The following is a 24559-nucleotide window of genomic DNA, read 5'->3' as shown; positions in this document are numbered from 1 at the left end:
GTTTAGTGTATTCAGGCTTTTACTGTAAAAACCAGTAATATTTATTATTCTCCACTGCTGTGTGAAAAGAATAATTTTGCAGGTAATTAACATTTATCAGTAGTTCTATGAAGCTTTTCTAATCTTCAAGTAGGTAAAGCAACAAAAAAATAATTAATAGAGTTAAATATAAATCCTCAGATGTTACTGAACTTACAATGGAAGTCTGGAAGTTTAAGAAGTCATTTCCTATTTTATTTTTCTTTAAGACATAGCTGTGTCTGCTATGCAGCTAGCTAAGCAGGGAAGGGAACACTGCCCTAGGAGCTCCCCTGGGCTGCAGCGGGGCACAGAGCAAGGGACAGAGCACAGCCAAGAGCAGATAAGGAATTACCCTGGGTTCTTTGGTTCACTGTCCCGGGAATTTCCTCCCTTCAGCTTCCTAACCAGCTTCTCACTGCTGCGCCTAAGGGAGGCTCGGAGCTTGCTAAAGGAGCCACTGCGCTTTAGGGATCCCGTGCCATCCTGAAAGAAATGAACACATGTGAAACTGCAGGAGCTGCTGCCCTCCCCCAGCCTGCCCTGAAAACAGCTCAGGCATGAATTAGTACTTTTTAATTGCTATTAATATATGCTTATACTGTATACATTTACCTAAACATGTAATTCCATACAGCTACGACTTTACCGAAGCAAAAGGGTTCCTTCCAAAGTGCAACAAAGATTTCTAAATGTGAACACATGCCCAAGCCACAATTCTTCATTCATAAAGCCCCACCACAATAGTCCAACAATTCACCACCACCATTTCATATGAGCACATCATGGTTACAGAGTACGAGCCCCAAACAAAAGCATTCCATCATCTTTCTACAGATCTACATTACTTGCAAACATGTTTAACCTTAAAATCCTTAAACAAAAATATTTCTGATCAGAAATACTTATAGTCAAATTCCTGTGCTTCATTTTTAATTTTTACCAAAAAAGTAAACCACAATGAAATTCATTTTTCCTATATTGCATTCATGTTTTACACTGCTGTGCTGACCCAGAGTGACCACGATTCTATTTTTAAATGTTTTTGCTCTTGCAAAACCCCAACAGTTTAGTAAGATTAGAAGTGACCACTTCCTACTCCACAGAAAACCTATGTGATTATGAAAGAAGAGTTGAAAAAGAAAAAAGCACTACTAAGCAAAGACAGACACCTGAGTTGGAGTGAGTTTATTAGAAGTTAGAAAGACAAATACACAAATCACTGAACACCAAGATTAGTAGAGAAAAGCATAATTGCCAAAATCTCACACAAAGACTAAACAGCAATGCTACTTTAGAATAATTGTAAGTGAAGACATCCAGAGTTCCATATTGATGTTAACCATATAATAGGTCTCTAAATACATTTTAAAGCACTTGGAGAACATGCTTTACTTTTACGGGTTTGGTTTTTCTCCTGTAAAGATCACCATCATGCCATTTCAATAATACCTTGTGTGATACTTTTAACTACCTTTATTCCATAGTGAACAGCTACTTATAAAGGTCATTGTTACTTGTTTGGTTTTTTTTTTTACTAATGTATTACACAGCAAATGGTTGTAATAACATTTGGTATGACTAGATACATATCTGGCAAAGCTACACAGGTACAGAAATAGAAAACCAAAAATGACACCAGCACTGAAGGAATGGCCAGTTTACAGGGAAGTGTAGCTCTGACAAGAATCTTAAGGGGTTTGCTAAAACACAGCAGTCAGTACTGAAGAGAGAAGTTAAAGCTTGAAGATGGTGCACGCCCGTCATGCAGGAGACAGTATAAGAATCACAAAAGGCATCTAGGCCTGTCAGAAATGGAGAGAGAAAAACTGAATGAAACTGTTGGGAAAAATTCAACAGTTTTCAATTTTGAGCAGTTAGTTTACAGTATTTCTAGGTCATGTTCAAAACTTGGTTTTTTTTTCCAGAGTAACTATTTGGACAGCCCTTAAGTACAAAGTGCAGGCCCTTGCAATTACCAGAACCTACATCTTCATGCAGTTTCACTTACATCACTGAGATGGGACTGACAAATGAGCATGACTGATGCTGTGCATTTAAGTTAGAATTTGTGTGAAATACAAAACACCTTTAACAAGAAATAGCTTTGCTATTACATTTCAGAAACAAAAAAAAAAAAAAAAAGGATTTTTTTTCAGCTGACATTCACAAAAAAAAAGGAAAACAAAATAAAAAAGGAGAAATAATAGAGCAAAGTGCATTCATTTCAGCTTTAACTTCTGTCAGGAATTTTCCTTGAAACAAAAGTGCAAGAAGAAAGAGGTCTTCACCTAACCTCCAGACAAAATTCTCATCATTCCCTTAAGGAACGAGAATCCAACTGGCCTGGGTCAGTCCACTTTCACAAGTATTTTTAGAACATATCTGTGTTTTTGTCTATATTTATAATCCAAGTGGAATTTTCTCTACTGTCCCTAATGCAGTGAGGGGCAGCTGAAACAATGTACCTTTAAAATAAACTGTGGTTCAATTTGCACACTTTTAATTCTTTGTACAAGTACAGAGACCATTACTGATAGGTTCATGATACCTGTCTTGAGAGCCTTTGCCTATAGCAACTGGAATAAACAGTAATTAAAATTATCCTTGGAAATGGCAAAATGCCCTGCTACCAAGTGATCAGAAGACCTAAATCTAACTGAGTATTTATGCTTCAAACTAAATTGCATATGTTGTTCACACTTAAAGACAGATTTCAGCTTTGCAGGAATAATTAAACTGAATCTAAATTCCAGCTAGGAGTACTAGATCAGTGAAAAGGCTAAATATTCCTGTGGTTTGCAATCAGCAATACTAGAGTAGTGAAAATGATCCAAAGGCAAGACAAATTTGGTAGGTATAGAGTATAACTCTATACAGTAAACATAACTAGAAAAGTAGGAATAAGCAGACAAGCTTTTGGGTACCTCAAAAATAAAAATATCAAACTCCTAAGTTAAACACTGACTGCTTGATTAACAAAACATTTCTAAAATATTGAGTTCAGGATTAAAAAAAAAACAAAAAACAACACCATTCCTGATTCCAGAGGAAACAAAAACCAAACTCACAAGCTGTTTTTATGGCAAAGTTTAATTGCCAATTTTTATGTCATTCAGAATGAGAATCCCATTATAACTGCTGCTTACCATCACCATCTCCTGCACTTTGCCACAACATCTCTCTGTCTGGCACTTATTTAAACAAGAGTAATTCTTGTCTGTGGCAGTGAAATCCATAGTTCTCCCTTCACACCTGGAAGTGCACTTAGATGCCCAAAAGCCTGTCTCTCTGAAGCACAGGGCTGGAGTTATGAAAAGATAATTCCTCACACTACAAACATTATAATAAGAAGCACAAAGATTTTCATCTGTCCTGCAGCAGGCTGCCAGATCAGTTAAAAAATGCCAATTAAAGGTACTCACTGTTATTTTTTATATAACAGTATAATAAGAGATCCAAATCTGGGCCTTCCCACTTTATATTTTTAAGAGGAAGTACTTCCTTGCATTTTCAAGTATCTTCTGTTCACTTTAAGCCATGAACTTTAGAAGTGACATGTAAAGATGCACCATAACACCTCAATGAAATGTGTCTGTTTTAATCATTACTGGCTGATTTACTTCAATAGAGATTTCTGTTCTTTTGTAAGAGTGTAAAATATTACATCAAAGCCTTCAATGCTTATTATGGATTACATTACACGTGGAAGGCCCTTAATTACATCTTCTGACAGAATTTTGTTGAGTTTGTCCCTTTGCATACTCCACCTATTCTCTCAGTCAGCTTGACCACTTCAAAAGAATTTAAATGGAAAAGGCCTCTCTTCAGGCTCTGCAGACACAAATAAAAGATCCTACACCACTTTATGAATCAGAGTATTTTGTCTGGAGGGAACACACAAGAGTAAAAAAACTACACAATATAAAGAAGACGAGAGGAGAGAACATCACTGAGATAGAAACACTTGCAGGGGAGGGAGAGAGAGTTGCCCACTTCACGTAGAACATGTAATACAAAATACCTTCTCTCAAGAGGGGGGAAAAAGAGATAACAAAGATGAGAATGAAGCAATGCCACTTCAGCATACTAAAAATGAAGTTTGATTACTCTCAGATGTCAAAATTTAATTTTTCAGACCAGCAAATTTTATCACTGAGTTTGATTCGAATATTGACCTAGAAATACTGTCTATTGCTTTTCCCCAGGAGGCCCTTTCCATCCAAACCCTGCATGCATTAATGTCTATAACAGAAAAATAATCCATTTAGAATATACAGTCATGCAAAGTATAGTGAAAATTAGGGGAGGAGTACAGTACACAGTTCTAATGTTGAATGGGCAAAATGAGAATTAAAAAGAGAGTTATTCAACCTGACTTTGGCTTTATTAATGATGCAGTATTAATTCACAATAGATGCTGATTGACTGTCTTGGCACTGAGAGCACCAATGCCAAGAAAACAGTAATAAAGAGACAAAAGCAAAGATGGAAAGAACATTCTCCTTTGAGACTAAAGCACTACATGTTTTCTCAAGGTTGCTTTGGAATGCTAAGCTTTGTCTCATGTGGCTTACAAACAGATGGGGAGAAAAAGATTGCTATTGTAAGAGAAATGAAGCTTCAGAACACTCAATATTGCAAAGTAGGCTACTTCCCCTCCCACACAGCAAAAGCAACACCACTTTTATAATCTAAGAGTATTTTCAGCAGAACTGCAGCTGGGAGTTAGTTAAGAGTGCCATGTGTATCCCATTGCCAGCAATGGGATAAAGCATGGGAAAGCTGGTGACAGAAGCAAACTACATAGGCCAGGTAATAACTGAAAGCTTGCACTGTCCTTCTAATGAAAGGAAAACAACGGTTAGAGAAATGCACATGTAATCACATTATATATATATATATATATATATATTATATCTATGTTTTTACTTTATGACAATCAGTGTAACACAGTGAAGCCAATATATGGGAAACAAATAGGAACAAGCCCTGGCTCCAGACAAATTTTAATATGGGAAAGTAATGAAGTCACCATCACATCGTTATGTGATGGCACTGCCTCTTAAAATGGACTGTACAGCAGTTTGGAAAGCTGTGTTCCTTCCTCCAGCAAACTGGGTAAGGAGGAGATTAGAATTATTTTAGTGTTAGACTGGTCATTTTAATTTACTTTGAAACTGCTAACACTCAGTATATTTCCATAGGAAATGTTTTTTATGATTCCAACTGAGGGAGTATTTTTAAAATAAACATTTAAATTACAAGGAAATATGGCACCAAAAGGAAAAAAGCAAAAGTGAGTTAATTGCAAGAATATTTCTACCAGTAAAAACAAACCACTGACAAGCAATTGTACACCAGACCACAACCAGGACACTCAATCAGCATTACACAACTTGGCCTTAGATACAACTGCTTGGGATTCTTGCAGAAATATCACCATTCAGGACAGCAACAGAAAGGATGTCTTAAAACTTTTAAATATGATGAGTTTTTTAGCATTATGACAGACAAAATGTTATTCTTAATTTCTTAATTGTTTCTGCAAAATTAAAAACTAGGAGGTAGATGAAGCAGGAGACTCCTGAGAGCACAGCAGGCTGGTGAGCTGTTAGGGGATGAGCTCCTAGCTAGTGTGTGCAACTGTGTACTGTACTTACCCCGTTCCACTCTACGCTCATACTCACTTCCTCGCCGCCGTCGGGGCCGCTCTCGTACTTTACCACATCCACGTTGAGGCTCTCCCTGCTGCGCCGCTTCTCCGTGCTCTCAGGGTCGTTCAGCACCTCGGCCACTCTCTGTTTGTGAACATTGTCAAGACCCTGAGAATTTGATAGAATGGGAAGAGGCTTTATCTTGTTACAAGCTCTGTTAAGCTACAACTTACACACACAGCTGGGCCGAGCAAGGAGTAAAACCAGCCCACAATTCCATCAGTCCAGTTCCGCTCCCAGAGAGCAGCTCAGCTGCCCTTTCCAAATTGCAAGGATCAACACAGCATCAAGGGAACAGTCTAGCAGTTTGAGAATTCCTGACTTGTCCTTCTTTTCTTCCTTCCTTATCACTTGTCTAAGCCTTGTGGTGTTCGTGTCACTTACCTGAAGCAATCTGGCAAGCAGCTAAATATTTGAGCAACTTATAGATCATGACCCATCAATGTAATTCTCAAGTTTTTCACCCATCAAATGGTGCAGTTTTCACCTGCCTCTGGAGAGGTGTCTGAATCTCTAGTACCTCAGAAACACGTTGTGTTATTTAAAAATACTGACATAGAACAATTGGCATTAATGTAATTTTCCTTCAGAAAGAAATGGCACAGAATAGAAACTTGTGATAAACATATTTAATATATGGTCAATACATTTACTTTGTGTTAAAGCATGCCTATCATTTATAAAATAATCCTTTTAATATCTAAAGTACATTCTATGAAAACCCTGCACTAAAACCAAATTCTTAAACACAGAAACTAGAAAATATCGAAACTCAAATCATACTTATTTTCAGTTTTGTATTTTTTATAATAAACCTATTCCACATCATAACCAGTATTTGCTGACAGGAAGAAATCCCAGATGAATGCCTTATATTCAAGAAAATATTCTGCATCTTCCACAGTACAGCACTAGCAGCAAATGAAGCAGGGACGTGGTGTGGCAAACCCATAAAGCCAACCACAATACAGAAAGTGAAAAGGATGCCAAAGTTCTTAAAAGTGCATGAAAAAGAATGAAAGTTGTTTTAGTGCCATGGAGATGTCAGTTTCTTGTTCCCATGTAACTGTTTTCCCTAAGTGAAGAGCATTACCTGAATGACCCAGAATAAAAAGGCAGTGTTAAATGCTGCTGTAACACAACATTGTCTCCTACATCTAAATCTAGGGGTGTGTAAACTGCCATATATTATGGATTAATGGAAGAGGTGGTATATGATGCACAGTGAAAATCTGAAGCATCCTTAAAAATAAAAAGTCAGCAGCAAGCTTCAAGAAAAAAATACAAGTCCTATTTATTCTCATATTAAAAAAATGAAATTAAAATTGAACATTTATGATGCTTATTTACTTCTATTTTCTTACTTTGCTTTCCATTTAAACACTAATTGATAACCTAAGTTTTCTTGTTCAGTCTTAGACACTTATAAAAGTGTCTTATAAGTGTCACTTATCAAACCATCCAAAAGGGAAAGAAAAAAAAAAGCCAATAAACCCCCAACAAACCCAAACTCTCTTCTATCTTTCAAGGGAGAAAGTGTTACTTGAAGAGTAAATCTGAGAGGACAAAGAGAGTACATTAAAAGGAAGTCCCCACTGAAACTGTAATATTTATCTCATTTGTTTACAGAAGTAACAAAAGGTTTCTGTTAGTCAGTTGTAGGCAGCAACTGAACATTTTTAATTCTGACAGCTCCTTATTAAAAATAGAACAGCATGATTGGCAAAGGAGATTTCCAGCAGAACCTCCCCATTTTCCCCCAGCTACAGTCTGTTTCCCAGGACAAGCAGCCAATTAATTGAGCACTGCTGGCCAAAACACAGTTTCTGCTCTTTCATTTTCCACATAATTTCACCTCCAGTTTGAATCATGTCCCCAGTACATGGTGCCACTGCCCTAACAATTAACCAAACTGCAAGTGTTAAGATGTATCAGTTTATCACCAGCTCAGTCTGAAATTAGAGGGTGACCAGGCACTGAAATTTTCTATATTCTGCATACAGGAAGTTGAAAATCTGCATGACCACAAGGCAGAAAGACCATTCAGGTGGATTTTCATACTTGCCTGTTTACGAGATCTCATTGCTGCCTCTTCTAATGTTTCAGCAGCTTCAAACTTGCCCTGTCGTCTGTAAAGTGCCCCAAGGTTCTTTAGAGTAGTTGTTACTGTTGGACTATTGAGAGAAAGGAAAAATAACTCTGTGTTAAATATATACTCATACAGTAAACTCTTCTCAATTCACTAATAAAAGCTTAAATTAACACAGTGTTTATCATATTTTGTAATAATTTATTCTCACTTATAGTGAGAATAAATGCACTTACAATGCATTATTGAAATGCACTACACTGTACTTCATGTACACACAATAACCTGCTGACCCCTTTCAAAGCCTATCAGTGTCTCTGTGACTAGCCAACATCCCTGAAACTGCAATGCCAGAACCTTCTACTCCCCAGCTGCACCTCAAGGTGAAAATTTAGCTCTAGAGGAGTGTATCCAACTGAATAATTGTGCAGCTTCCAAAATAAATGCTTATTCATGCATAGACTATTAGAGAGACCACATGTAGCATGTGTTAGTCACAAAAGCAATTAACAGCTGCTTTCATCAGCTTTTACTTAACACCTATTTGCAGTTTCTGTGCATTCCAATTTGCTTGAACAACAAAAGCAAAAAAATCGCCCATTTCATTAACAAGTCTCATATAAAAGACACTTTTGTTTCAATGGCACAAAATTAGCTCCATCATAGTATTTTTGAGTGAAGTTTTGCTCCACTAACAACAGAGAAAAGATCTTCTCATGCATTAGAATGAAAAAGTACATGAAAAACAAACCACTAAAATGTATTGTACACAGAACTCAGGATGGAGAAAAAAAGAGATTTCAACAGTACAAGGGCTCTGAGTTATGTTAAACATGAGCATTAAAATACTCAATAAACAAAAAATTTTCACTATCAGTACTAGTTGCAGATTTTTTCAGGCACTGCACCACCTACAGTGGTTATGTTAAAAAAGCTTCAGTAATGGAACAAAATTAGAGCAAAAAAAAATTTCACCAACTATAATCCAAGTTGAAATCCTTGTTTCCCTTATTTCACTTTAAAGTATACATTGTCATTCACACAACTACATTCTGGAAGATTTACAAACTCAAGTAATGCTTAGTTGTGGCAGTTCAGCTTTGTTTTCTTGTGCCAGCTATGTAACTGAAGGTGCAGTTATTGCAGGCTCATCTCTGGCCCTGCAGGGGCAGGGAGGGGCACAGAGGGAAAGGTGACCCACGCTGCCACCTGAAGGACTGCCAAGAACACAACTGGGGCAGTTTCATGTCACTGGATCTGAGCAGCCTCAGGACTTGAAAACTGCTGCTGCATTCCTGAAAACCAGTCTTGAGCCTGGAATGTTTAATACTTTCATTTTTATACTCCTAACCAAGGAGCTGCTTTGGTTCCATTTTTAAAAATACTTTAATCTGAGACACTGAGCATTAATGAGTTGTCCTGTGAAGAAGTTACTCACCTATCAACTTTGCAAGCTTTGTACCAGCCCCCATACTCTCCAAAAGAAGTGCCATCTTTTTGCTTTCCCTAGAACAAAGGTACAGTTGAAAAAAATCTGATTTGCAACCTAAACAAATATAAGCTCCAAAAAAGATTTACAACAGCCTTACTTTGCATTCTTCTCTCTCTTCTGCATGCATCCAGATAGGCTTATTTTCATCTGGTGAAACAAGAAAAGTATTTTATAGAAGAACAAAACTACAAGGTATTGATTGTTGTATTTTCACTACTCTGAAATGAAGCTGAGAACCAGGGAATTATACTATTGTTGCAAAAAAAACTTACTGTCCATGTAGAAGCAGCAGATAAATAAAACACAGAGCTCTTTTACAGTTTTACAATTCTGTCTCTTTCTTATCTGAAGTTAGAAACAGTTACTCCTGAGAAGCTTTGAAGTAAGTATACACTGTCACCCATTTGTCATGTGTCTAGTTCTGTGCTAGAGAACATGAATTTATTTATTTTATCCTAACAACTACTTTGTCATCTACTAAGTGGTGCATATGCTACTGACATGGAATGCAGTGGAAATGCTTTAGTGGGATTTTTGCTTTATAAAATGCATATGACTTCAATGTACAGTGTAATTCTCAATTTAAAGGTATTTTCCCCATTCTTTAAATATGTTAATGGGGAACTTGCATTAACAATGTCTTTATTTATGTCACCAAAATCCTGCATTGACTTTTTCCTGTGACTGAAAAGTGATGTACATTTTTCTGCCTCTATAAAAATACCAAAGTTGGGTTTAGTGGGGTGTAAGATAAATTAGGCCTGAAACAAAATCCATAAAACATAAACCCACTAAGTCTCATGGTTTTGAATCAAATGTCTGCTGCTGTATCTAAAAGCCTTCTTATGATGAATGTTACCTCCAACACATCTATCAGCTCACCTTTTAAGTCCACCTAAAGCAGACAACAATTTTAATCAGGACATTTCTTGCAAATTTTATTCCATAAGTACAAAAATAAAACATAAATTCAAATCTAGGGACTCATTTTCTTACCATCTACAGAGCCAAACTCCCGTTCATGAGCACGAGTAAGAATCTCTTTGTATAAAGTTTCCGCTTGCTTAAACTTGCCCTGTTTTAGATAGCAGGATGCCTAAAAACAAAATACCCCCAAAAGATATCAGCACACTGCTTTATTTGTCTGTATAAACAAGAAATACAACACATTGTGGATAGAAGTGCATTTCAATTGTCTCAGGTCTACTTTGGGAAAGGCTTACCAGATTGTTCTTTGTTTTTGCAACATTTGGATCATCTGGTCCCAGCTTAGTTTGGTAGATTTCAAGTGCCCTCTGATAGTAATATTCAACCTCCTCATATTTACCCTGGTTCTGGCATAGCAAAGCCAAGTTATTTAACTGCTTGGCAACATCAGGGTGATCTTTCCCCAGGACCTGGAAATGAAATACACTGTATTAAAACATTCTCTAATCATCATGTCAGGGTCTAGAAGTAAATAATTTAGAAACATCCTGTTAGTTTTATTCCTCCTCAATTCAACAAAAGCAAAAGCTGCATTTCAAAGATATGAAAATGACTCAATTCTATTGCAAACTGAGAATGATGCAGAACAATCCATAAGAGGAACAAAGTAAGTAGTAAAACAACATTATAGGGAAATTATTATTTATATAAAACAGAAGATGCAATCTCATGGACTAAAATAAATATCCACATAGAGAATAATCAACTTAAAAATTTTAGCTAAGTTTCATTTTTTAATTCCAATGCTCTTGTCAAATCAATTATTTAGCTATCAAAGAGGAAGGAAAAAGGTAAAGAAGTTTCTCATAAAATACAGAATTTAGCATACACCCAGAGTGCTCCAGCAATTTCGTAGCATTTCTGGAATTTCCTACTGTTTTCAATTTCAGACACTCCTAACTACTAGGCATTGTTAACTCTGGGGTTTATCTGACAGATCTACCCAACCAAAGTATAAAAAAGTAAACATTTAACTTTGCTTTCTCCTTCCCTAAGTCCCTTTAGAGGCTCTGTATTTGTCACTCCTACCTTTTCTCTGATTTCCAGAGCTCGCTTACACAAAGGTTCTGCTTCTTTGTACTTTCCCCGTTTACCATAGAGTACTGCAAGATTGTTAAGAGTTGCTGCCACCTGTCAAAAGCAGAGAAACATTAAGTGCACTGAAATGTGCTGATACAAATATTTGACAAATGAACACATCTGCAAGGCATTGATGTTATTAAATTTTCCATGCACAGGATAGACCTCTTGAAATTTGGAAGTGAAGAAGTAATTATTATTAAATGCATACATACACAACAGAGAAAAGAAAAACCTAAATCATGAAGTAATTTTGCTTCCTTTGTGGAAATGTCATTTAGTGCACACATCTTCACATGTTCTTCTCTTACACAGGCACCTCTCACATCTACACTTTGAGCTGCCATGTGTCCCACAGGCCACAAATGTATCACATGAATTTTCCAAATGCTTGATTTACATTTCATTTACAAGCAGCAGTAAATGAAACCAGAAATGCCCCTTCAATCTGAGTATAATAAAGAGATTTGAGTAAGCAAAAATCTTTCTTCACAAATTGATTTCCCACAAAAAATCCAGGCAATCCAAAATCAAGTATGGGCAAATTATTCATGGTGAAACAGCACTGAATAGAATGTGGCCTCCTACCTGTACTGTTTAAAGACAAGCCAGGTCTTACAACCTTTCCTGTTGAGTTTGATATTGGAATTAGTTGATAAAAAGCAATTAGTTGAATGAAAAGCAAACTAAAATGATGCTATTGCAAGTATACAAACCGCTGGATGATCTTTGCCCAAAGTCTTTTCACGGATGGCCAAGGCATCATTCAGGAGATTTGCTGCATCTTTGTATTTGTTCTGGTCTCTGAATTGTAAAGAGATGTAATTAACACTGGGGATTCAGGAATGAAAAATCATAACAATTAAGCTGAGTTCACTGCTGACCTAAAGATGCTACTATTAAAGAATAATTGAGAATATATTAATAAATTAGGAAGTAGAATCCTGAAGCCTGTGACTGCAAATAGTTTAGTAGTTGAGGACTATACTGAGCATGTACCATTTCTACACTGATGTCCAATTTCTACCTCTAGATTACCTTGAGGTGGATAATCAAGACATGTCCCCTCAGTAGACAAAAAAAAAAAAACAAAAATCAAACCCAGCCTCATTCCCAAAGCAAAGGTATAGGCAAAAATACAGCAAATTTTTTGACTTTTAAGTACAGGGAGACATACAAAAATTTAAGGGACTTCTGGAGGGTTTTAATAATAATTTTAAAAGGAAAATAGAACAGGGAAAAAATTCTAGTCTGAACATCAAAAGGTTGTAGCCAAACAACTAAGTATTTATTTCACTGGTATTTATCTATGTCAGCATACCAACCTGTACACCAAAGCAAGTATGTTCAACATAGTGGCAACATCAGGATGGTCATGACCTGAAGTCTTCTCCAGATCTTCAAGAGCTTGTTTACAGAGAGGCACAGCAACCTCATATCTACCTTGGGAAGCATACTGGATAACAAGATTATGTAGGGTCCGTAACCTTGCTGGAATTTCATAGCCCCCTTGTTGGGCAGCAGCTGCTGCACTGCTGTGCTGCTGTTGAACTGAAAGAAATCCACAAAATTTCAACTTTTGTAAAAGATGCCTGTAAATAAAACATCTCACTTGAGTGCTCAGTGGCACAAAATGAGACTCACTGAATTTTATTTCTTCAGTACAGAGAATTAGCATTAGAGCATAGGTCACAGCAGTCAGGCTGTCTTCAACAGTGACTGTGGAAGTATGACTGTTTTATTCTCATATCCTGTCCAGTATTGTATTACTATTATTTTTACAGTTCTCATAGCTCACAGGGCTAAATGCAATAAACTAATGAAGAAAGCAGGAAACTATTTTGGCTCAGCAAACCATTCTCAAGATGATTCAACAATTTTGCACCTACAAATATTGCTGTTTTCATAGGCAAGGAACACCAACATACATAAGCAGAATATCTGCAGAAAAGCTTTTTTTCTTTATTCTTCTTCTCTAAACATACTTTTTTTGTTTCCATTTGTTTGCTATGCCAAGGAACACTTAAGATTAGCACATAAAGGACTGAAACACCTTGGATGCCAGAAACAGCAGCTGCAAGACAAAAGGCCCTGAGTCAAAGTCAACCTTCAAGTTTTACTCACTAACCCTCAAGCTTAGCCACTTATTTTCCAGCAGCTCCTAACCTTTGGTTGTTGCAACCCTTACTCTCCTATTGCCCCCAAAAACCCTTACTCTCCTACTGCCTCCTTTTCTCTTCACCTGACCAATTTCTGAGATTTAGAATATTCTGTCTTGTTCATTTTCATTAAACTCTAGAGAACAAGTTTATCGTTCTCTGAGCCTGGATTTATTCTCTCCTTTCTATTAAGCAGAAACCACTCTCACAGAAAGTGGGAGCCTTTTTATGGCAGTGGAATCACACAAGTCCAAGCCTATACCCAGAGTCACTGCCTGCCAAAGCACTGAAGAATTTCAGCATTTTTTTGGAAGGTCAGAGAAATCACTGACATGTCAACTTTGTCTTTTGTAAAGAGAAGTAAGGGAGCTTTTCCTCTCAACCTTCCAACTACAAAATTCTAGGGAAGCAAGGATGAGCTAGGAAGGAGCTCATGACAACAATGACCTGCTGCAAACCCTTCAAGCCTTCCTTTCAGTGCTGGTTATGGATAGCTTTGCTGTGCTGACAAAAATGCAGTGTACCTTGTAGGCATGCCCATAAAGGAAATCTGAAATTGCTGATTGCAAAGGTGGGTCCCTTCAGACATTGTCCCTCAAGTTATTTTTGTGGTAAAAACCATTCTGCTCCCACCACACTGCACTGACTCCACAACATCAATATGTTCTGTTAACAAACATACAAAAACCACATTCCACTAAGCAGAGTTTACTTATCTACCAAGAGCTTTATTCAATCACACTACCAAACATCTGCCTCAAGTTCCACAGCATATTCCTCAGTCCTGCTCACCTGAAGACAAACAATGCTTCCACAATTAATATTAAAACTATGCAGACAATCTTAGCAAAGGACAAAAGACTATATGAAAAAGATTTCTTATTGAAACCTGCCACAAAAGTCTCAGATCAGATTAATTTAAGAGGTCATAAACAGAATCCACTATCTGGTTAGAATCTGCCTCAGTCACTTGCAACTAACCATTCTGAGAACCCTAAGAAGGAAAACAGGAGAAATTCTGAATTTAAATCAGTATGAACTTTACAGCACCTAGTAAACTCTAAAAAACCTAAGCCCCAGTTCTGTACACACCAATGTACAGAATGTAAATCAATTATTGGATTCCTTATTCTAGCAGAGGCATTCATCACTCCAGTTGTGTTGCAGTGGAATGGTGAAGCAAGCATTTTTTAAAAGTGCATCTTTATATTCTGCACTGCAGAAACACACCAACAATGTAAGCTGAAGTACACTTACTTCCTTGTCCTTGGTCATCCTCATCATTGGGAAATAGATCATCCAAAGGCTCTTTGGTGGAATCCGAATCTTTATCCTCCTACAGAACAAGCCCAAACCCAACAAATTAAAGCTAAGGCAAAAGAGGGCAGGCCAATTAACCAGCAATGTTAAAGGAAAACCCCACATTCAGAATTGACAAGAATAACATTTCTCAATGAAGTTTTATAAAGGTAGGTCTTATATTTTAATGTATTTACACACTCTGTCCCAAAACAATACAGGACACCTTCAGAAGGGCCAGGAATGGAAATGAGGTCTCCTAGATTTCAGTCTCAGTTTGAGCACACAAGAACACATTTGCCATTCTCACAGAGGCACTAGGTCTCAGAAAGTACCCACTGAAGAGAAAGCACTGCTCAGTACAGAACTGTCCATGGTACCTTTCTCAGTCATAAACACAGTTATAGTTGGGCAAGGGAAAGGAATAAGGAGATCTCAATTTCTGAGTACTCAACTTCTGTACAAATAATCAGATTTTGCAATTAGTCTGGAAGGTTCAAAAATAAAAAAACAAAACAAGAACACTTGAAAGGAAGTTCATTTCCAATAGTCTCCATCTGGAACCATATTAATTTCTACACAATCCATCAGTTTAAAATTATTTTAAGCATCTACATATAATTTCAAATATAAAATGAAGAGACAGATCATCTCTCAGTCCTGTTTCCTAAATGTTGACCCTACACAATATAAATAGTTGAAGTTCTCAGAAAGGATGAGCTCAGTAAGGAGAAAACCCAGAAGCAGAACACATTCTTATTTTTCTGTCTCTCCAATCAACACCTTTTTCCACAGATGAGAAAAAGCCAACTGCTGCTGGCATTCAAATTCAATGTTAGCAGAGCAAGGGCACTGTAAAACCAGCAAATTAATGGGACTACATCTCAGATAAGATGTCCATAATTTTAAATGTGGACTCCAACCTCATACTGAGCCTATACAACTAACTATTACGAAGGCTAGAAGCAGACACCGTCCATATGGTTAGCAAAACTATAAAGATGCTTGGCTTACTTGGATTCTGTTTGTTAATTAAACTTCAAATAATGGAGCTACTTAATTCATCTGCAGAGTACAGTCTGACAATACAGCACATCACAATCCCAACATTCCCTCCTCTGCCCCTCTTCTGAACAGGCTTCACTGGCAAATCCATCCACAAATACCAAGTCATGGAACAGCACTGAAAAATTCCAGGTCCAATCGATGAAAACAACTCTCACCATGTACAATATTTTTAAAAGGATTAGTCAAGCAGTCAGTTGAGCATGAGTAAATCACACCCATTTTCAACCATTAAAATTTCTGAAATAATTAGTTATGAAAACTGCACTTTCCCAGACACCACTGAGAAGGTCTGAACACACAAAATTAGATCCTTCTCTACTGTGCCACCTAGCCTAAGGAAGCAAAATAAAATTAAAAAATGAAGGGCAAATAAAGCAGAAGTCTTTTTAAGCATTAAGTTCCTTCTGTAAATTAAAGTTGTGTCCATTTTCTCTCTGAATCTAAGAATATGTAACACAATGGGCTTGTATATATGCAGATGATTACAGTGTCTGGCAGATGGTCCTGAAAGGGGATTCAATAACATCTTATCCTTGTGTAAATTCTCAACAGATACAAAAGCTGTGATTTCACAAGACAAAAATGAAGTATTTTTCCTGCAGTCAAAATAAGCCAAGTCCTCTAGGTATGTAAAATGTCTCACAGCTTATACTTCTCACTTATTTTTACAGCTAAGTTTATAGAAGTGAGATTTTTGCTTTGGCCCAGTTCTTCACATTTTTAAGCTACTAAATGAGTATTTACCAATTCTGTTCCTCATGTATTTATTATCTGCAGACAGTAAAATATATACTCTCTTAAAATAAGAATGAGCTTTCAGAATCATTCTGCAAACTATGTGACACTAGTACAAGGTAGTATTTTAATGACAAATACATCTAAGGGACAAATAAAAAGTATCTGTTACTTCTTGTTAAACAGGCAGATTACAACACATGTAAATGTAAGGTGTTTTTACTGTTTTACTGTGGTACTTACTGATGGTGAAATATCATCATCATATTTTTTTAACTGATTCATGAATTCTAGATGTTTCTTTTCCTCCTCCAGCTGAGCCACAGACTGCTCACTCTTCTGCAGTTTCTGCTGTGTATTGGCGAGTTCATCCCGCAGCCACTGATTCTCCTGGCACAGCCGGCGAACCTGAGCCCGCAGCTTCTGCTTCTCTGATTCCACTGCATTTAAGTGATTTGACAAAGCCATCATTACCTGAAAAGCAGAATGTGTCATATGGCATACTCCCCCTAGAATGCAGTCCTGTTCATAACACACAAGGCTTTCATTATTTAAACCTATGTCAACTGTGAAATGTGGAAAACATTCCTATTTCTCTTCATTTTAGATATGGTTCTCACTTTTCCTCTAAACCTTTTTACCATTTAGAATGATTTGGGCTGGAAGGAGCCTCTGAGATCACCTCCTTCCAGCCTCCTGCCATGGGCAGGGACACCTTTCCACTAGACCAGGTTGATCTGAACCCCATCCAGCCTGGCCTTGAACACTTCCAGGGACAGGGCACATGCTCCCCTACCTCACCACCCTCACAGGGAAGAATTTCTTCCTAAATCCAATCTAAACCTACTTTCTTTCAGTTTGAAGCCATTCTGCCTTGTCCTATCACTACATGACTTTTCAAAGCCCCTCTTCTTGTAAGCCCTTCTAGCCCTGGAAGGGGCTCTAAGATTTCCCTGCAGCTTCCTCTTCTCCCCCTCTCTCAGCCTGTCTCCAGCCCCAGTTGTCATCCTGTGCCTCCCCTGGACTTGCTCCAACAGGTCCCTGTTCTTCCCTTGCTGGGGTCCCAACCTACAGGAACTCTTTACTAAATAATTGTTTTCCATGATGCTATCAGAAGTTAAAATTGTTTCAGAATTCCCTGAACATTGAATATAATCTTAAAATACATGAAAAATTTGAACTAGATTACTGAACTGGAAATCTTTGTTCCACTAATATAAAATGGAGCAGTAATACATTCAATTTGCAGGATCATAAAAATAACCCAAAACCTGACACAGAGTTCTAAATTTAGCACTTCCAGACAAAAAAGGGATTTGTATACATGCTTGTATCTCCTAAATTGAACACCTCAGCACAATGGTAACACTTCAAAGGGATATTTATTTCACTGAGATATGCATGTGCAACAACACACAATTTATAGATGCATTTTATATTACTAGCCATAAGCTTGAGTGTGCAGACTTCCAAACACAGTCACTTTAAGGGCAAAAAATAGAACACCCATAAAAGCAGCTTACTTGGACTGGGTTGGTTTTTTTTTGCTGAGCAAAGTTAAATGAAAAAGGAGCTTATTAAGTGAAAGCCAAACACTACCAGCAGAAGATATTCTCCTTTCACTGTTTATGCAATCTCCCACTGACACATGTAGAACAGCTGGCAGCAGTCCCAGGATGCACACCTTGCCAGAGTGGACCACTGGTGAGAGTACAAATCTTTCAGATCTGGTAGACATCCCCACGTTACCTGTGTTTCATCTCCTCAGGTTCATGGTTTTTTTAAAAACGAAGTTATCTCTAAGTGGTGTTAAACTAAGTATTTCATGTCAAACAGATGGTACTCTTAGCTGAAGTTTTAGTTGTCAAAATGTTCATTAAGCCTTTAGAAGCTAATTTTTCCTGTAAAGGTAAGGAAAACTCCAGGTATGATTTCCTAATACCAGTCCAAAGCTCCAGACTCCATGTACCTTTTTACATATTAAAAATTTTTCTAATATTTTAATTACTTGGCCAATTCAAACAGTGGCATTTATATAATGAGAAAGCATATTTAGGAAAATTGTGATAATAGGATCAATGTATTCAAACACTGAAGAAGCTACAATGGCAACTAAAATATTTTGTAATCTTACTCACTAGAATTAACTGAAAGAAAAGTCTGATTACTTCTTTAGCAAAGTTAGTTTCATTTTCATGGAAATAACACATCACCAGACCTACATGCATGCCACAAAAAATCTATTTCCATATCTTAAATTTAAAAATTAAAAAAAAAAAAAATACATTGTTAAAACTCAAAGCATTCAGGAAGAGTAGCCTTATCAGGTCTGAGAGCAGCAGTCTGAAGTGTAATTGGCTCCCTAACAAAGGCAGCAAATGCAGACTTCTTGGCTCCTCACCACTGCAGTTCACAAAGTACCATGGGAGGCAAACAAGGCAGGAACATCTGCAACTGAGGCTCCTGATAGAGCAGAATTGAGAACTGGCTTCTCAGAGTCCTAATACTACACAGAGTTACTTTTTCACTGGCACATCTTCTACAAACAACCATTAAAGGTAACTCAACTATTGCAATTTTACTCCATGTATCTTCTAGCATTTTCCTCCTATACAAGGCACCAAAGAGTGTACAATATATACACTAAGACCTGACAGTTTGTCCAGTGCTTCTATATTCCCCTGCCTGATAACCCACATTTCATTCTCTCAGCCTCAATTCACCATGATCCAATGCACACAGCTCCCAGACCAGCACACAATAATAGCTCAGTCCAGAAGAGAAGTCTGAGCACAGCTACAGACCAACAGAAGGCCTATTAATGTAGAACTAACTCATGGGCATTTCAACTCATTTGCAAACACTCTCCTATTTTACACGGATGAGCGTCATACCACATCATTTCAGGTTTTTGACTTACAAAATATCATAAATATAGTCCTGACAACCCAATAAACATACAACTTTTCACTTATCTTTTGCAGATGGTATCTTCATCAACTAAGAGTCCACAGAAATTATCTCAGAGTCCTCTCTTTAATGCATCAAAGTTGTTCAGATCCTGTACTCAAGTCTTAAACTTTAAAATGCTTTTAGTTTCAATTTTGGTTAAGTAAAATGTTCAATAAACATTAGAGATTCTTAAGCACTAAAAGCATCATGTGCTACTATAAAAAATCTGAGGCAAGGGAATATAAACATGAATTTAAGGCTACACCAAAGCTCAAAGGCTGGAGAAAATACATTTATTATATGTGTGTTTGTTTGAGACCTTTCTATGCCACCTTTTAGAGTTAAAATGCCACTGCTCAGTTCTTGAGCTGCTTCAACATTACCTGCCTGATGTGGAAAGTCTAAACAGAAAATGTTTAGACTGAATGCCACTGATGACAAGTGGAGCCTAGTCATGAGTGCTTTAACACTAACCTCATCATCAATTCTGTAACACAACATGGTGTACAGTACCTACCCCTATTAATTACAGCAGCTTTTGTCCATTATATCCAACAATAATGTAAATGTCCCAGCATATTACAAATATCTGGGGAGAAATGTCTGAAATGCTTCATTTTTACCACAATTTTACCTGTGCTTCACTAAGGCCAAGCTCCAGCATTTCCAGTGACTTTCGAATCATGTTTGATTTTTCTTCAACCAGATTAGTTTCATCATCTTTCTTCAAACATTTCAAAGTTTCAAGTAAGCTCTGTAAAATTGAATTGTGTTCATTCTTCAGTGCCTCTAGTCCATTAATCACTTGCTTAGTTTTGGCAATGATTTCATCTTGAGTAAGCTTCTCCAACTTCTCTTCCTTTAAATACACCATTGTGGACATGTTTTCATACATTCTGAAATGGAAGAATATGCTAGTTAATACAAAAGGAAAAATAAAATAAGCATATAAGTGAATAAAGTTTGAAAGGTATATTCAAAATACAATTATATTTGTGCACGATTTTTACAATATTTCACGTCCTGAGTTTGTACAGTGTCAACTTCCCCAGTTTCTATTTCCAGATTTAACATTAACACTCATTGATAAACCAAAAAAAAAAAAAACATATCATGAAACACAGACTATGACATGGCAACAGAATTTGTAGCAACTACTGAGGAACAGGGCTGCACCTCCAGGATTCTGTTTGTGAAAAAGCAAAGTAGGTGGTGTATAAAATACACACTATAATAAATATAGCTATTTGCAGATGCCACTGATCTGTAGTTCTCTAAAAAAAACTCCACAAAACGGAGCTTGAAGAATTTGAAGAAATATCACATAGCCTTCTGAAAGAGTTCATCAGTCAGTCATGAGAAAAGTCATCTTTCTCCTGCAAAAAGGTAACACCAGCCTCATCCTTTACTGACGACTACAAAAGCTCTTATCACAAGTATTTTGAACATCACAACTACCCCCAGGAAACTTTAATTCATTATTTTAATTCTAAACACATAGATATTCAATTGCCTACAGGTCTAGATGCAGCTGTTTGGATGAAGATGGAACACCTGTCTCATGCCAGAAAAAACAGTTTGTATAGTACAGCCCTTGCAGCAAGAAACATTTCACTGTGCTATTTTATCAGTATCTAAAGCATTACACTAAAGATAGTAAATTTCTGGATGTTTGTCAACACCTCTACCAAATGCAAATTAAGACCCAGAAAAGCTTAGAAACTCAGATTCTCTAATTATCACACATGCTGTTACTGAACTGACAAACAAGCTTATAAATGTAAAAATGTAAACAGAACACACACAAACCATTTGACCCTTTTTAAATGTCACCAGAAGAATGTTCTATAATGAAAATAAAGACTTGAGAAATTACTGCTCTATACCTCAGCTATTTAAATCTTTGAGTGAACCAGGAAGTATAAATTAGAATAAAATAGGAAAGATTTTTCAAAAGCAATAAATGACCCCATCTATGTGAAGACACCTGGCTAAGCACTGGCAAACTAACATTTAAAATGAATTAAAACTGTATTACAACTTTGTACTACAAAAACTAGTGTAATTTTAGGAGAAATAAAAAATAATTAGAACCATTGAAGTCTTGAATTAAAACTGCTGTAAGAAGACAAAGGATGTGCTCTTATGCTTTTGTATTATATTAAAGATAAAAGGCTGCTCTTTCTGTTTATACGTGCTCAAATTACCCTCTCTGTGATGATCTCCTGCAATACAATACCCAAAAGGCACAGCCACTTGTTACCAAACCAAAGCTGTAGATGACAGTAGGATTTTTTGTAATAATCTGAAAACACAGAATTTGGGGAAGTATGAACTTGGTTTAATCCAGATTTGTGAATATGAATAAATCAATATAAATCATATAAATCTGGTAAAAAACATATAAATCTGGTAAAAAAACTTATAAATCTGGTAAAAAAACATATGAATCTGGTAAAACTAGTATAAAGCAACTAATCTAGCATGGCATAAGAAATTCACTCATGAAGACCTGATGAGGAGAATGACATTTGCACATTTCCCACTTCTAACCTGAGAACTATGACCCAGAATGCTTAAAAAGACAGTTTTAAAGTACAGACTCTCTGAAGTTGTGTAGAAAAATGAACTGCAATTTAATGTGGACCAAATTTGCAAATAAATGCTTCTAACACACAGTCATGTAGGAAATGGTTATGGATTATACTAACCTCAGCACACAACCCTAATTAGCCCTGGCACACTTTCACAGCCTCAATTAACAATTTCTATCCTGAATGCACAGAACTGAACCTTTGGTTATAAAGAAGTAAAACCAGCAGAGACATCTAATGAAGTGACTATTTGTATATCTTTTGTGAACAGAGATAGCAGCAATTCCTTCTGCATGCCTCAATATTCTGCCATTTTACAGCAAAATGAAAAGCAGATGTTTGCATACATATATGTAATGCACACATAGATACCGTCTTTAAAAAATTACACATTTTAAACACCTCAGTAGAAATAAAATTAATTCTAAGTGATGAATACAGATGAATACAGATAAATTAAAAGGCCCAGAATACTGGCTGAATATACTGAAGCTGTAACTAAGGATGGCCAAGCCAGCACAGCATCTTTTGAAGAGAGGAGAAGCAGGTTTAAACAAGATGGGGCAAAACCACACTCAAACCATCCCAGCAGCAGACTGCTTTATGAACACATTCCCCCTGTCTCACTCCAGTGTGCCAGGTTTTTTAGCTGCCTCATTCCAACCCCAGTGTAGCTAAAAGCTTCCATTGCCTCTGCACTAGCAGCACAAGGGATCTGCTGGAGCTGGAGCCAAGCCAAAAGCTGCATCCAGACAGACGGACATGAAGGTCCTTGCAGCCTGCCAGAGGATTCTCAAGTCTCCTCCAGTGAACACTGTTGGAATCCCAATCTTTCCCACTAACAGGAAAGGAATAAATATTATGGGATAAGTTTTGAGGGGTGTCTGTTGGTGTTCAGAGTTTTACAGATTGTGCTTGGGAGAATAATTTAGAAAACAGGAGGATAACAAACATCTAATTTGTCCTGCTATCAAATCTGACTCTGCAGGAGTAAAATTTATGAATAAATATCTAATAGCCTTTAAGGGCAGTAAGTGAAGGTGTGGTGCCATCATGATTTTTTTAAAATGTATTTTACAAAAGATCATTGCCTGTTCACCAAACAAGCCCATATTTGAATACATAATCATATAACTGGGGAAGGTTTTGTAAAGGACAAGGACTTGGATTCAGTGACCCCTGTGAGTCCCTTCCAACTCAGCATATTCTGGGATTCTGTAAATTAGATCTGAATGTCCTGAGGCAGCAAATGTCACACAGGAAGCAAACAAATGAAGTTTGTATGCAGGATGTATACAGAGGAAAGGAGACAAAACCTAGCCAGCCTATTGTCACTTCTCAAAAATGTTAACTCTTTCTTCCTACATATTTCACTACAGAAAAAAAAAAAAAGAGTGTAGGGAAAGGCTTCTTAAGCTCCTCTAAGCTTTGTCCTGCACTCCACTGCACTGCAAATTTCTAGATTCAAATACTAGTTTTTAGCTCAGTATACAACTGAAAACAAAGCAAAGAATTAAGATGTACAAAGGTTTATAAAACAGAATTTTGGATGAGGAAAAAAAATATGTAATGCAGCCAGAGTTACAGATCACTAGCTGGCTTAAGAAATTTACCGTGATATTAAGTATGTGTCTGTGTAGATCTTGAATATTGTCCTCCTTCTTTGTTTGTAATAATATTGACTATACTGAAGTCCAAAAGTCACTTAATGCTTTCCAACTTCTAGAAAAACCAAGTCACTGCCTTAAAACACACCAAAATAAATTAATTTTGACAGATCAACATAAAAACCCCTGCAACTAAAGAGGTTTCCACAATATTTTGTAACATAAACTCAAAACAAATAAATGGACTGAGAATAGCAAGAGTCTGAACCAAAGAAAGCACAAAGAAAGCAAGGCCAGCTTTCAGTCTGTAACCACTGGGATAACCTCATCATATACAAACAACTTAAGTGGCTGCTATCTTCAATCAGTTTAAGTATTTTGTTATTCATAAAACTTTCAAACCAACTACACTAGTAATGCTGACATCACAGATTTCTGCCTAAATTCTTCCACAGACATACACATATCACAGCCAGCTACTAAGCTCTCCAGCTCATATTTAAAGATCTCTTACAGAGCTTTTCCTACCCAGCTGCTTTTAAAGAAGAGTTGTTTTCCTGCAGGTCACTTCAAAATATTCTTGTGCCAAAACATGTATGAATCCCTCTTTGCATAGGAAAACTTATCAAGAAAGAATTTCATTCTAAAAACCCACAATAAATATTTTTTCCTTGACTAAAGATTAGCATGGATCCTAAAAACAAATAAATAAAACCATTCTAATTTTTCTTCCTTGGTCTGAATCCCTAAAGACTTCCCCTC

The 24559-nt window shown here is 36.8% G+C and overlaps 1 protein-coding gene across 5 annotated transcripts in view; it reads right to left on the bottom strand.

The window, feature by feature from the left end:
* Positions 1-24559, bottom strand: part of KLC1 (kinesin light chain 1) — a 45441-nt gene that overhangs the window by 7972 nt on the left and 12910 nt on the right. For 2 of the 5 annotated variants that reach the window (XM_058807454.1, XM_058807456.1), the window contains exons 2-14: positions 20231-20492; positions 16888-17118; positions 14800-14878; positions 12709-12934; positions 12100-12187; positions 11333-11434; positions 10540-10713; positions 10313-10412; positions 9414-9463; positions 9263-9330; positions 7801-7909; positions 5682-5843; positions 374-504 (exon numbers count right to left, since the gene is read on the bottom strand). In XM_058807454.1, coding sequence (XP_058663437.1) covers positions 374-504; positions 5682-5843; positions 7801-7909; positions 9263-9330; positions 9414-9463; positions 10313-10412; positions 10540-10713; positions 11333-11434; positions 12100-12187; positions 12709-12934; positions 14800-14878; positions 16888-17118; positions 20231-20491 — 1781 coding nt within the window. In that variant the 5' untranslated portion in view covers position 20492. Of the gene's footprint in view, positions 1-373; positions 505-1191; positions 1824-5681; positions 5844-7800; positions 7910-9262; positions 9331-9413; positions 9464-10312; positions 10413-10539; positions 10714-11332; positions 11435-12099; positions 12188-12708; positions 12935-14799; positions 14879-16887; positions 17119-20230; positions 20493-24559 lie in introns of those variants that run through there. The other 3 variants (XM_058807455.1, XM_058807457.1, XM_058807458.1) reach the window with 2 other exon arrangements.

The sequence above is a fragment of the Ammospiza caudacuta genome, chromosome 6, assembly GCF_027887145.1.
Source record: "Ammospiza caudacuta isolate bAmmCau1 chromosome 6, bAmmCau1.pri, whole genome shotgun sequence".
NCBI classification, from domain to species: domain Eukaryota; kingdom Metazoa; phylum Chordata; class Aves; order Passeriformes; family Passerellidae; genus Ammospiza; species Ammospiza caudacuta.
This window is presented reverse-complemented; position numbering and strand designations above follow the sequence as displayed.